Source organism: Xenopus tropicalis, chromosome 1, assembly GCF_000004195.4.
Source record: "Xenopus tropicalis strain Nigerian chromosome 1, UCB_Xtro_10.0, whole genome shotgun sequence".
Taxonomy (NCBI): Eukaryota; Metazoa; Chordata; class Amphibia; order Anura; family Pipidae; genus Xenopus; species Xenopus tropicalis.
Genome location: NC_030677.2, coordinates 132,258,434 through 132,272,526, shown reverse-complemented (window position 1 = coordinate 132,272,526; position 14,093 = coordinate 132,258,434). Strand labels below are relative to the sequence as shown.

General features: G+C 37.2%; 1 protein-coding gene across 1 annotated transcript in view; it reads right to left on the bottom strand.

The window, feature by feature from the left end:
- The window catches only part of vps13a (vacuolar protein sorting 13 homolog A), a 97,945-nt gene that overhangs the window by 63,626 nt on the left and 20,226 nt on the right, over positions 1-14,093 (bottom strand). Inside the window, exons 11-22 of the mRNA XM_031890907.1 lie at positions 13,330-13,457; positions 12,899-13,005; positions 11,161-11,332; positions 10,926-10,988; positions 10,092-10,224; positions 9,141-9,235; positions 7,373-7,515; positions 6,968-7,166; positions 5,850-5,964; positions 3,611-3,747; positions 2,108-2,240; positions 307-424 (exon numbers count right to left, since the gene is read on the bottom strand). Of these exons, the coding sequence (XP_031746767.1) occupies positions 307-424; positions 2,108-2,240; positions 3,611-3,747; positions 5,850-5,964; positions 6,968-7,166; positions 7,373-7,515; positions 9,141-9,235; positions 10,092-10,224; positions 10,926-10,988; positions 11,161-11,332; positions 12,899-13,005; positions 13,330-13,457 (1,543 nt within the window). The remainder of the gene's footprint in view (positions 1-306; positions 425-2,107; positions 2,241-3,610; positions 3,748-5,849; positions 5,965-6,967; positions 7,167-7,372; positions 7,516-9,140; positions 9,236-10,091; positions 10,225-10,925; positions 10,989-11,160; positions 11,333-12,898; positions 13,006-13,329; positions 13,458-14,093) is intronic.

Below are 14,093 nucleotides of genomic sequence, written 5' to 3'. Positions count from 1 at the left end.
TCAAATACTTATGTTCCTCACTGTAACTATGTAACAAACAAGCTAAGAATATAACCTTTATCTCAAACAGAGTAGCATTATACCATAACACTTACTGTTACTCAATGAAAATCCAGAACACATTGTAAAAACAAAATGTTTACTTAGTAGTCAGAAATATTAATATTTAAGACATGCTGATACAATTGACTGATATTTTTTCACTCTGTCCAAGGCATCCTGGTAGTTTTACAACAACACAGAAGAGCACAGAAAGTGTAATGGTGCACAATTGTGCTTTGGATATTATCTCTAAAAAACACTTACTTCGGCATCCTGGCATCAGTAACAACCATTGCTCTGCTGAATTCCACCTTTAGATCCATTGGCTCTAGAATATGCAGGGATGAACGTTTCAGATTGCGGGCCTTCTTCCAGTCTTCATCTGAAATGAAAAAAGATTTGTTTATAACTTAATGTTAAATCTCTTTCTCGCTATTTACTTGGGGTACTCAATAAACATAGGGTAAAGCTATAAAACTGATACTGACACAAAAACACCAACTTTTCAAAATATGAATCTACATGAAAAGGTCATGTTGATCATTTTCTGCTGATGGGGCTGCTTTTGTAAGTAATTGTTAATTGAAGTTCCTGACCTGACTGTTTTGCCAATCTGACTGTCTCTTCTCAGCCTGTCAGTTACAGCTTCTATGTTTCAGACTGATTTATTGAAAAATTCCACCAAAACCCCACTAGTCCCACCCATCTGTTCCACTTCCTGCTGGCTGAATTCTCTGGATGTGCAAGGGAGCCGGCGGCTCTCAGTACAAGGCACTGTAGGATAGGAACCAATCAGCAGCTAAGCTGACCTGATGGGGAACTGAAGCCTGTCTTTGCTTGTATGACTGCAGTGCTGTGATAGGCTATCCCCCTCCTACTGTACGTCTGGCAGGGACCATTAGGACACGCCAACCCTTCATTTGAAACAAGGACCGAGAACTGATCTATAGGGAGCTCCAATAAAGGGGCCATTTTTACAGATAGGATTCAGTTTTAGCCCAAAGTGAAACCAACACCATATATTATTCATAACTGCCTACAAAATTAGGTTGTTTTTTTTCCCCATTTATCTAATATGTCTTTAAAGGAGAAGGAAAGGCTAAATTATTGGGGATGGCAAATATTAAGCGCCCCCCAGTGATTGTTATCGCTTACCTGATATCCCTGACCAGTGCTCCTGTTAGGAGAAAACTGCACCAAGGCCGACACATGCACAGTTAGGCAAAAAAGCTGGCTTTTCACTCTGCTGTGTATGTGTGAAGATCAAAGAAGGAACACTCAAGTCTTATACACCCAGGCCGGTGACGTTTTCTCCTAACAGGAGCACCGGCTGGGGGTGTCAGGTAAGTGATTAAAGTCACTGGGGGGTGCCTAACATTTTGGTTGAATTAGGTATCAACACCATGGTTAGAAAACCCCTTTCAAAATGGCAGCTGGAGCCACCATGCCATCAAAGACAGTATTCCCAGATTGTGCTGGCGAACAGTACCAATCCCTCACTGACAGGGAGATCAAGGCCACAATGACCCCCTCAAATTTGGGTCCCTGCTTCTCAAGAGAAATACTGCTATTCACCTTGAGCATACCTGTCAGATTCTTTCTACTCAGCAAACTAGACTGGCATTAGATGTTATTACAGTTCATTTAGGACCTTCAATGGCTGATCCCTTTCTAGATTATCTGTTTTCAGGCACCATCTCAGCAACTCCAAGTGATGTTGAAAAGAGACAACCTTGCCAATCATTCTAGAGCACAGAATTTAGCTGTGCCTACTGGGTTGGTGTGTTACCTGTCTCTTTTTTCACACATTAAGGGAACGTTGATACTTGTCAGTTAAAGCTAGATAAACATAGCTTAAACAGTGTTTTCAATTGGCTGCCAACCAAAATACCTTTGTTGTAGCAAGATGAAGTAGCAAGTTGATTTGCAATTCACATTTTTTGCTTCTGGGATGCTAACAGGCCTCAAAGCATTCTCTGTAGCAGATTCATCAACTCAATGCATTATGTACATTCAACAGCTCGTTAATCCATTTAAATACACAACCTTAATAGGATATACTCACTGTTTTTTCTATAAAGCAGCTGCATTTTGCTAAGTTGCACATCGAAACTATCATATGCTCGTGACATAATATCTTCAATGCTGCTCTGTCCTATTTTCAGTTGGGGAAGGTGTGAGCGACTTTTGCTGACCATCTAAAAAAAAAAAAATTAATATGGGAAAGTAAGCAAGGTACTTAATATGATCAATTATTTAGGAACAGAGAATTAAAGTGCTGCATCTTTAGGCTAGTTATAGAGTGGAAAACCTTTGCCAAAGGCTGATGGCTCATTAAAAGAGTAAGAGTAAGGTACAGCTGTAAATTAGGTTTTTGCACAGGAAGGGATGGTTGTAGCTGATGAAAGAATTGGTATAAGGACTGTTTCAGCACAACACAAAATAGGATCCATACTAAGTAAATATCTGCTTTATGTGTTTAACATGAAGTGTATAAGAGCAGCATGCTCTTCACTTGGAAACAAGGCCCTAATATCAACAAGAGGCTCAAAAGCTGAAGACAAGGAAAGGAGGAGTCCAGCATAGTAAAGTGCTTTTTACCATTGCAAAATTGCAGAAGAACATCTTAACTGCAACATCTTAACTTTTGAAAATGTAATTTGCACTCATGTGAAAATGTTGTGATCATTTTATCAATCAGATACTTTCACAGGTATCCCTTGTAAAATAGTGTGTAAAGTAGAGTGAAAACATAGGTTTTACTTTACTGCTCCAAAAGTTGGTGACACTTTTTGTTCTTGCACGGTGGAATCTATATAAACCGCACTAATCTTTTTGCCAAGAACTAGAAGCCTATCCTACTTTATATGAGAAATTTTAGACTGCTAGGATGAGAGCCACTGTCCCACAACACAAATTAGGGGTTTAGGGTTTAAGAAATGTCTCAAACATTTATTAAACTGCAGAACTTGTACACCTGACTGACAGGAAGAAACTGGCAGCGGAGTTAAATGGTGCTGTCAGCTTATACAGTTAGTTCACAGCTTTCTTATCGCAGTGCTGCCGCTTTCTTTCAAGTTCAGGTATGTGACTATACAGTAGCGATCTCCACTGCACTACAAAATTCCTTTCCTTCTCTGCACTATTTTTTTTTTATTTCCCTCTTACTTGATTATTTATACGTGGCCCTCGCATGCCTTCCTGCTTGCCTTTCCTGCGCCAATGTTTAACAACAAGATTAATATTTCAGCCCCACAAACATGGAAGGAGTTAAAAGTACCATTAAAAAAAAATAAGAGGGTTTTTTTTTTGTAGGAGAGGCTGTGAGATAAGAGAGGCTGAAAGGAAAAACATCAGCAGGAATAAAATAGTTGTACTTGCCCCCTACAGGCAGTAGTGTCATTCTCCATATGAAGAAGTGGAGTGTTTTTTGCAGCAATATATTTTACTTATTTGGTGGTTTTAAATCAGCAATTGTCATTAATAGTTATTATTGCTCTTAAAGAAGGGAATAACCCATCAAAGCTTAAATATATTTACAGAATGATAATAACGAAAACATATTTACCTTCAAACTACCAAGGTCCAAAAGAAGTAAGTTTGATGATTGCTCATAAAATCCATTTTCAGGAACAATGATATATGAAGCCATCAAGTTAATTTTTAAATCAAGAACCTTTTGTGTTTCAATGACATACAGTAATCCTATAATAAAAAACAAAAAGCTAAAAGTAAATGCTATAATGTCATAATATTTCATGTTTTAACTATGAAGTGTTTTTCTAACCAACTCTTTAAAAAGCATTCATTTAAAAAAATTTTGTAAATGATATTGCTAGGGAAAACAGCAGCAGAAGTCAGATTTTCACCGACCAAAACTACAGTCATTTATGAATGCAAGTGTGCAAAATGCAATTCTGGAAACAAATCAACATAATGCACTGCAATGAGTAACTGTGTGCATATTCCATGTTGCATTCACCGCATCAGATACATGAAAATGGACGAAAATTGTGCTTGCATTCGATAAGTTGTGTCTAGCATTTTCAGAATGGTGGTAACATCACATTGAAAACATTGTTTGCTTCTGATTCACTGTGTCTATGAAGGTTTTCATTCATCATGATCATGGTACAGATATAGGACCCGTTATCCAGAATCCGTTATCCAGACCAAGGGTATTCCAGATAAGGGGTCTTTCTGTAATTTGGATCTCCATACCTTAAGTCATTAAGGCATGGAGATCCAATTAATTAAACCCTATGGGATTGTTTTGCATCCAATAAGGATTATTTATATCTTAGTTGGGATCAATTACAAGGTACTGTTTTATTACTACAGAAAAAAAGGAAATCAGTTTTAAAATTCTGAATTATTTGATTAAAATGGAGTCTATAGGAGACAGCATTCCATAATTTGGAGCTTTCTGGATAACGGGTTTCCAGATAAGGGTTCCCATACCTGTATATCTAGCAGAAGTAAAATAAGAGCAGCTGGACTTGATGAGTAATCATTTAAATCAGTGCTGTCCAACTTCTGTGGTATCGAGGGCCGGAATTTTTCCGACCGACGAGGTGGAGGGCCGATAATGGAAGCCAGTTTTGACCACTCCCCTTTTTGAAACCGCACCCACTTGAAACCACACCTGTGTTATCACATGACCATACCCATATTAATGGTTGTAGTACAGCAAAAACCTGCTATACTCTGCCTTCCCTACCCTGCCTGTGTGTGCCATACTCTGCCTTCCCTATCCTGCCTGTGTGCCATACTTTCACTGTGTGTGCCATTCTTGGCTGGTTTATGCCATACTTGGCCTGTGTGTGCCATGCTCTGCCTGCCCTACCCAGCCTGTGTGTACCATACTCTGCCTGTCCTACCCTGCCTGTGTGTACCATACTCTGCCTGCCCTATGCTGCCTGTGTGTACCATACTCTGCCTCCCCTACTCTGCCTGTGTGTATGGCACACACAGGCAGCCTACAGTGACACAATGCTGGCACTGCTCCTACAGTCTGCACAATAACTATATATTAAAAAACTTTTTAATTGCAGTACCACCTCAGTATATGTTCTTTTTTGTAGTGTGCAGGGATTATTTGTGGGTTTTCTACTCCTCTGAGGTGTGAACAGGGGAACAATGTGGGTGATTACAGCCTGAGCCTAGGGTGTGAACACTGCAGGGGGTGAACAATGCAGAGATTAAAAGGTGTGAACAACACAGTGGATTACATTTTTAAACAATACAGAGGGTTTACAGCCTGAGGTGTGAACCATGAAGGGGGGGGGGGGGGGGGGGGGTAGTTAATCACAGTACTGATACCATTTAAAGTTTACACAAGAGTAAGCCATCAAAGCAGCCAGACAGGTGGGGGGCCACACAGAGGGGGGTCGCAGGCCGCCAGTTGGACAGCACTGATTTAAATCATTTCACTACTCATCCCAGCAGCTTCTTCAGTTCAACTGACTAGTACAGGTCTGACAAGTCCTTTGTATATACACTTTTTTCAATAATCCAATCACAATGGTGCAATATAACTATTAAGAGAGGTGACAACTGAAACTCAGAGATTTCACTATACAACATTTCATATGAAAATGCTTTTCTCCTGGCAATGTAATAAATACTCAACCAAATTATTTTGCCATTACATTCTAAGAGCTACATCATGCACACTATTTAAATTGCGGAAACTCAGAACATCAGTTAAAATGTTAAGAACAGTTGCAGGTTGCTGACCCTTTTCAGATACTTTTAAAAGTCAGCACTTCAGACTGAGTAATGAATTAAAAAATATTAGAGCTTACCTGTTGATGTTCTGTCCCGAAATTCTTCAAGTTTTGTCATTGTGGCAGAGGCCAGTTGCTCAAGATGTACATCTTGTGGAGGTCGAAAAAAATCTACCAAATTGTTGATGGTTTTCTAGCATGCAGAAATGATAAATATTACTAGTTAACAGTTCCTCGTTACTTAAAAATACAGAGAATAATACTAGGAGTACAATGAATCCCATTTTGGACTGTGTATAGACAAAAGACTTAGATTTCAAGTAAAAACTTCAGTAGGTTGCCAAGCAGCCAAATTTAAAGCAAGATTAGTACCTACATACTGTATTAACAGGCCTCCAAGCAATGAGGGATTGTCTCTCCTCAGTAGTACCTACTTGTGGGTCAGTCTGATCACTGCTCCTGAAATAGTTTGCTAGGTCTATCTAAAAAACCATATTATCCAACCATTTAAAACAATAGTTAATAGAAAATCCTCAGTGATTACATGTTAACATATTAATCATATAACCTCTAATTCCAATTATCCCTGTGATATAAAAGTCAAGTGCACATTAGTAGCACTGAACCCTCTATTTAACAAAGAAGGTTTGCATCTTAGTGCAAGAGATTACATTTTAAGATGCTTGTCCAACACAGCCCAAAAATGCAGTTAAAGGAGAAGGAAAAGTACAATTAGTGATTGTAATCACTTACCTGATTCCCCGGGCCAGTGCTCCTGTTAGCAGAAAACTGCACCAGCTCGGGGAACCTAGGACCGAGTGATCCTCTTTCTTAAATAAGTCACAATTTGTTTAGGACATACTTGTAAATCAGTGAGGCCAATTTTCAGCTCAGTAACAATGAAAATCCTTTATTAAGAATCCAGTATTTTTTTGAATGCTAAAATAGCCTATTGTGTGCATGCCCAATTGATATCAACTCTAGTGAACTTCTACAAAAATGAATTAATTAAGGTAACCGTGCTGTACAGGGTTAAAAGCTCCAGCTCTTTAAAACCTACAGTGGAAGTGTACACTAGCTTACAGCAAGTACTGCATTGTGGAGCTCTCTCTCAGTGGCTTTGTATGGTTTAACTTCTAGAAAAATATTTTAATCGAATTACATGTGGCACAAAACATTCAAAGGCTTTTACTTACTGCATCATATATTATTTCTAGAGGCTGGGACTCCACTTGGAGTTTTTGGTCTGCACGCTCATCTAGTGGGTTGGTTTCAAACATAAGGCTCAATAGCGAAATATTATTTTCAATCAGATTTCGAGAAGACAAGACACAAGGCACTGACTTTTCCTGGGGTGTGCCCGTCACTTCGAAAGTGCCAATCTGTGCTTCAAATCTGTAAACCAGTAATACTGCTATGTAAGACAACATGAATTAGTAATACCAAGTTCATGCAGTGAGCTAGCTCACATGTTTGTCAACAAGGATAGTTCTAAAACAACAAATGCTCCAACCAAGTATACACACTGCTTATTTCAAAAACATTAAAAATAAAGTTTTGGTGTTTTTTTCAATACACCAATAAACATGTAAAAGCCTTACTTAATTGCTTGTGCTCCTGGGCGCTGTTTTAACACTGTGCTCAGATCAGTTATGGCAAAGTTGATCAATTCTGTTTTTCCCTTATCTTCTCGTAATTGAATTGACATGCTTAGCAGCTTGACACAGAGACGCATAGCTTCGTACTTAAAATAGAACAGTAATCGTTATAAATTTGTATAAAGAAATCATACATGCATACACTTAAAAGTTATGTAGCAGTTGGAACAAGGCCATACCTAAATGATTCAGACATTTTTGCCTCATGTCCATATATACACATTTACATGAAAATGTATTATGCAAGTAGAGCTTCAAGATTTTGGGAATTAAAATACAGGACACAATGGGAGGGCCAAAAAAAAATATGGCGTATGGAGTCGCAAATTTTAGGGAACACATCTTTAAGTCTGCTTGTAATATAAAAACTCTGAAAAAAAGAGGTGGCTGTTCCGGGCAATAAAAACCTGTGAATCCTTGGCTATTCTATGGGCAAGGGCAGGTTTACAGCTTTCCTCCACAGGTGTGTTTTTAGAGATGTGGAGGAGAGCCGGTCTGATCTTTTGGGCAGAACCTGTAGCTCCATTGACAGGCCCAGCGTATCATTACGAAAGCACAAATGCATTCTGTGCCAAAATTCACTCCACGCAAGCCAACACTGTGCCTGTCAATGGAGTTATGGTGGTGTGCACATAAGAATGTATCCACTTTCTTCCGCATCTCTAAAAAATGCCTGCTGATGAAAGCGGTCAATCAGTGCTAGGTTATGAAGAATGTCTGAAATATCTGCAATTATTGTGAAGGAAGCATGTCCTGTAATTAAAGGTAAATAAGCTTCTCCATGAAAAATTAAAAAGTATTCATTTTGAGTGAATAAAACAAGACCATTATTTGCTTTATGCAGCACTGCATAAGAAAGTTAGGCACAGATGAACATATGTTGCAGCTAACAGTGCTTCAGCAAAGGATGGCAGTCAAGCACAATACAGGGACAAAGCAGAGCACGTGCTTGTCTGTTTATTGAAAGTGATGTGCAACTTCTATTGTCACTCAGACATTCATTAACTTGCACCATTTTACAAATATTCTATTTTTATTAAATCATCTGAACATAAGAGGCAGTTAGAGACACATACTGCAGTTAAAGGGGATGTAAACTCCAAAATGATTTTTGCATAAAGAAAGAAAATGTAAATGTAAGGAACTTTCCAATATGCAACTATTACATTTTAGTTAAAAGGTTTTAAAGTTACAGGTATGGGATCTAATATTTAGAAACCCATTATCCATAATGCTCCAAATACATAAAGGCCGCCTCCCAAGATTAAGTAAAAGTGAAATTATAACTCGTCACCCTTAAAGACATTTGGTTGAGCCTTTATTGCCATTTACAGAGTTTACACTGGCATTATAAAAAAAAATTATGCATTCTAAAATCAATAAATGTTTTATAGGACTTATCCACATCGTCTTTTTTTGCTGTGCCCTATAAATCTAAGGTAATGCTATTTATTTAATAACCACGTATGAAATTGCAATTTCAGTCTGTTACATATACAAAAGTGTTTAAAACATATATTTGTAAGGTGAAAAATTTGTGTTACTTTTCGTTTAAGATTGTGGGGTTGTGGGGGGAACCTGAAGGTTTACACACTGGACAGCCCTTTATGACTTTCTGAAATGACTAATGTTCTGTAATGTTTGCTAAGGTGAATACAATAAATCAACTATAATTATTTGCATTTGAGTGTTTATTGTGAGAAATGCTTACTGTTTTTGGCAAAGTTGGGTCAACAGCTGTTTCACTGTATCCAATGGCTGCATAGAGCCTTACTTTCTCCTCAGGTGACATCAGTCCTTCAAGACCTAGGCAAAAAGGTATACTCATTTACCATGTAACTGTAATATTCTCAATTTTCTTATATGTTCAAGTTTTTTCAATAGTATTTATACAAATAGAAAGAGGAATATTTTGATTAACAGTAGTGAAAATGGTACATTGGGATGAAGATCACAGATATATAGAACTAATTTTCTGCTTTCTTACATTCAGCAATAATGTAATAACATGCATATAACAAAGCCATCACAACTAGAGATATGAGATATGTTTTTATAGGTCTATATATTTTTTCTTCGTGATTCCTTACAATTATAGTATTACAAGCTGCATGGAACATCTTAAAAGAAATAAAGGGTGTTACAGTTTGTGTTTTATCAACTATTTTTTCTTTATTGCATTTATTGTTATTTTCAAACAAAAATACAATGCTTTATAGATGGTGAATTATTTTTATTATGTAAATTCTTTTTTGGCATTTTAATTTCTTGGTATTAAAAATTGTTAGGAAAAGTTATTTTGACAATGACAAAATGACTGAAACAGAAACTTGTGTACATTATTTAATTAAATGTTTCATTTTTTCTCATAATTGTGTTAAAAAATACATCATAGAATCCAATCAGCAGTTCTCCAGAAGTTGGTGAACTGCAATTTTTGCATTCAAAGCTTGACATAGAGGTAATCATAGATGGTTATGGGAGCTGTAGCCACTGATTTCTCTACATGGATTTGGTCAGTATTAGGTATTTGGATTTGGTCATTTATATTACAATTTCTATTTTCTAGTCTGTACTATGAAGACAGAGAAAAAAACGTTTCCCTTTTGGCAACACAGGAGACAACCACAGGTATATTAATAGCAATGTAAGGCATGCTTACTTCCAGATTTGAAATCCTCTTTTTTCTCAGCAGTTTCCCCAGACCAGCCCCACATCCAACCAAACCATCCCTTGGAATTGCAATCCTCATCTTTTGAGCCAGGCCTGTAGATTTTAAGACCAGCTTTGCATGCCTAAAACAGAAGGGAACACAAGGGACTTGCAGAGAGAGACTTTAAATATTCTATGTTTGAAAATAGCATTAAATGTGTTTCGTGTACTATCAGTGTTCTGATTCTGCACAATGCACCTTTGATTGCCACTTGGCTAGTATTTTACTGGCCTGGCAAGCAAAAAATGTTGCTTGATGCCAATCATATTAATAGAGAAACACTATAAAAATATAGAAAGGACAGTATTTTTTTCAGAAAAGGCAGCAACCTAAAAATCTCAGTTTACTGAAAAAACTCCAGCTGGGAACAGTTTATACATATTGCTTTATAAAAATATGACATTTTAAAAGTTGTCTGCAGTTCCACCATGCCTGCTAGTGATGCCTATGATCATAACTTATTTATATAGTACCTGCAACTTACACAGCACTTTACATTAATTTTATAACTACCAGGGGTCTTACAATAATTTTGCAAACAAGGGTTAGAGAGTAAAATAGGATCAGACAGGGCTTGAAAAAAGTCAACAACCATCAAATGGATGCATTCAAAAGCAACTTCAGTTTGGTGCTAGTAAGGCAGTGCATGCCAAAATAAATAAACAACATTATTTTGAAGTCAAATTAAATATAAACATTTTTAAGGCTTTATAAATCAAAAAATAAATAAATAAAAGAGGGATACAACAGCTTAGGTTATCAACAATTTCTCTGGATCTTTACCTCCATTTCAGCTTGTTGTCTTGCTAATGTTATGTTAAATATATCCAACGCTTTTTCATATTCCTGGAGAGAGAGAAAAAATATTTAGAGCACTTTCCCTACTCCTGCTAGAATGATTAAAAGGTCTTCTACAGACTACAAAAAGTACAGCAATAATTCTGTAGAGGGAATAAAACCCAGATAAAAAGGCTCCATAAGAGCCAGTGCTATGAAATAAGATATTAATAAATACAACCTCAGTTTTGGAAAGAACTTCCTCTGAAGGCTTCTTTGACGTTATCTTCATTCTGTACAATTCCTTATATTTCTTGACTTGCAGCCTGTGTTTTCTAATACGTTTCCATGACCACATATGAAGTCTTGGTTTTATGTTGACTTCCAATATGCTAGTTATGGCATACTTCCACCTGTATTTGATAAAGAAAACAAGTTGTTCATACCTTTACCTGAGGCATTGCAAGCTAGTAATTTTTCCTGCAAAGCATTTCTAAACACTGATTTACCTACAAGTGAAGAAGATTTTTTTTTTTTTTTTTGCATCAAAACAGTGGTGGAAATCATCAGCACTGGAAGGGATGTGGTGTCAGGTGGTGTGCTGGAGTGGGACCTTAGCTGAGGAGGTGGGACCTGCCTCTCCCTGTCAGACACTGAATGGCAGCTTAAAGAACTAGCTATATTTTAAAATCCAAAGAAAACCTTGGGTGCTCCACTAAAACACAAACGCTGACTGATTGATAGGATACAAAAGGATTATTTTTTTAATTTCACCACAAGTATTTTTAGTTTGCCATCTACTTTTACGACTCCCGTGGTAATGATTTGCAACAGTTATTCCAAAACAGCTCATCGTTTTCCGATTGTTGTCCAATGCCAAATTGATTGCAGTTATAAATATTAAATGACATAAACATTCACTGTCACATTTAAAGCATGCTGGACAATACAAAAAAGGATCAGTAGTAACAAAGTGAAAATAATTTTGTTTGCCTTTAAAGTTTATATCTTGTGAACCATCACTTTCGAATAAATTACTTGTTGGAATAATTAATTTAAAGAGATCAATTGGACTTGCTGTGTTTTTCTTGAAGACGTTTTGTTAGTCTAGTCTTCCGACCGGCCTTCTCAATTCAAGAAAAACACAGCAAGTCCAGTTAATATAACTTACTAGATGATTCTACTATGCCATAGCCGGCCGTACTTGCTATCTAATATGCATGCGCATAGATTCTATGCGCATGCGTAATAGATAGCAAGTACGGCCGGCGAGATCGGTGCGGGCCACATTGCAAGGCCTGGCGGGCCGGATTTGGCCCGCGGGCCTTGTGTTTGACACCTGTGCTTTAAGGTGAGAACCTTGCCACAGCGGATAGAGGCCCACAGGTAACTGTAACCACCGAAATTTCACAAATTCGGCTGTCCCTTCTCAACCCTTTAGAAGCACAAAAAAAAAAAAAGATACAGCAAGGATGCCTCAGGGTGTGGGGCAGAATCTTCCCTGTGGAGGTGCCAAGAGAGCTTGTCATAAAGCAATACTTAGAGATTAGACATTTTGAAGATAAGAATAATTTCAACAACTGCCATATGCTGTACAATGACATGTTTATTCTCTTATTTTAATGAATATTTCTTCTGGATAGCTACTGCAACTGTGTATCAGATTAGTTTTCTCACCATCCTCTTATGCACCCTTTTCTCCATATCATCTTACACCCAGTGGTCTATACCCCAGCATTACCACTAAACCATGGCATTTCTAAAGTTGTCCGTTTCCTTAGAGGTTGCTATGGATTAAACAGACAGCTATGAAGGTGCACCATTACTAGTAATGCCCATGTGACATGAAATAAACTGAGCAATAGAAACTGTTGTCATAGTCTATTGTCAGAGAGATGCTCTTTAAGAAACATAATCAACGTTGGTTCATGCTTTGAGATATATTTTAGATTAAACTGAGCAAACCAAATTAAACTAACCATATTGGGGCATTAGTGGCAACACAAACATCTGGACGAAATTTCCGGTATGGTAAATTTCTGGACATCAAGTCAATAGACTCTAAGAGTTCCATTACACTGTGGTACTGAAGAAACAAAACAAGACAAAAGTTGTTAAGAACAGAAACAAGCCAAGGTAACCAATATATCCAGACATACTAAACAGCATGGATCTGCAGACTGCAGCTTTTTGGTCGTAGATGAGGCAGTGTATCATGTAAATAATAAGTAATATACTGTATGTAAAGCCCTGTGTGATGTGTTGATATTATGTAAATAATGGATAATAGTAATTCAGTAACTGGAGAATGACAGATTACAAATTCCTGTTTTGCAGTGCAATCCTAATTTCCATATCAGTAATATCAGTACCACCAATTCAGCAGAGCTAAGCTGAACACAAAACTGACCTGAGGTTTATTAAAATCAATTGCTATGTCCTGGAGATTTACATCCAAGTCAATTTTTGGTGAGGAAAAGTCAACATCAGAACGAGGGTTCATACGGAGTTTTGCTCTTCCTGAAATTGGACGGAACACTAGAGAAGAAACAAATAAGGTTGTTGTGTTTTTCACCACATTATGTAACATCCAGACTAGGCAGAATGGAAAGCTATTTTACTTAGCTAAAGGAAAATTATAACTAAAAATGTTCATAAGAAAATAAAGATTATTGCTTGAGTAGTGATGAGCGAATTTTTTCACCAGGCATGGATTCGCAGCGATTTTCTGCATTTCGCCATTAGCAAATTGTTTTGCGAAACTTCTGTGAAAATTCACAGCGGAAAAATTTGATGCGCGGAAATGTTTTTTTGCGGTCGACAAAAAAGACGCACGTGACAAAAAAAAGAAATCGCACAACAAATGCGTTTTGCAAATTTTTCGCCGTTTCACAAATTTTCTTGCCGTTTGGCGAATTTAATAGCAAAGCGAAACGAGACAGATTCACTCATCACTACTTCTGAGTGACATTGTGAATACCACCCTTTTTTCAGGATTTATCTGGAATCATTAAAACTAATCTAAAATAGACCTCTAATTTACTGTATGTTACTTTTTTATCTTCAGGAGTCACATCTGTCTTGTTTCTATGGCTTTTATCACACCACAATTTAAGGCACATGTAGAAATGTAGAACTGGGAGAATCCTAATTATGTACTTACAAGAATAGTAA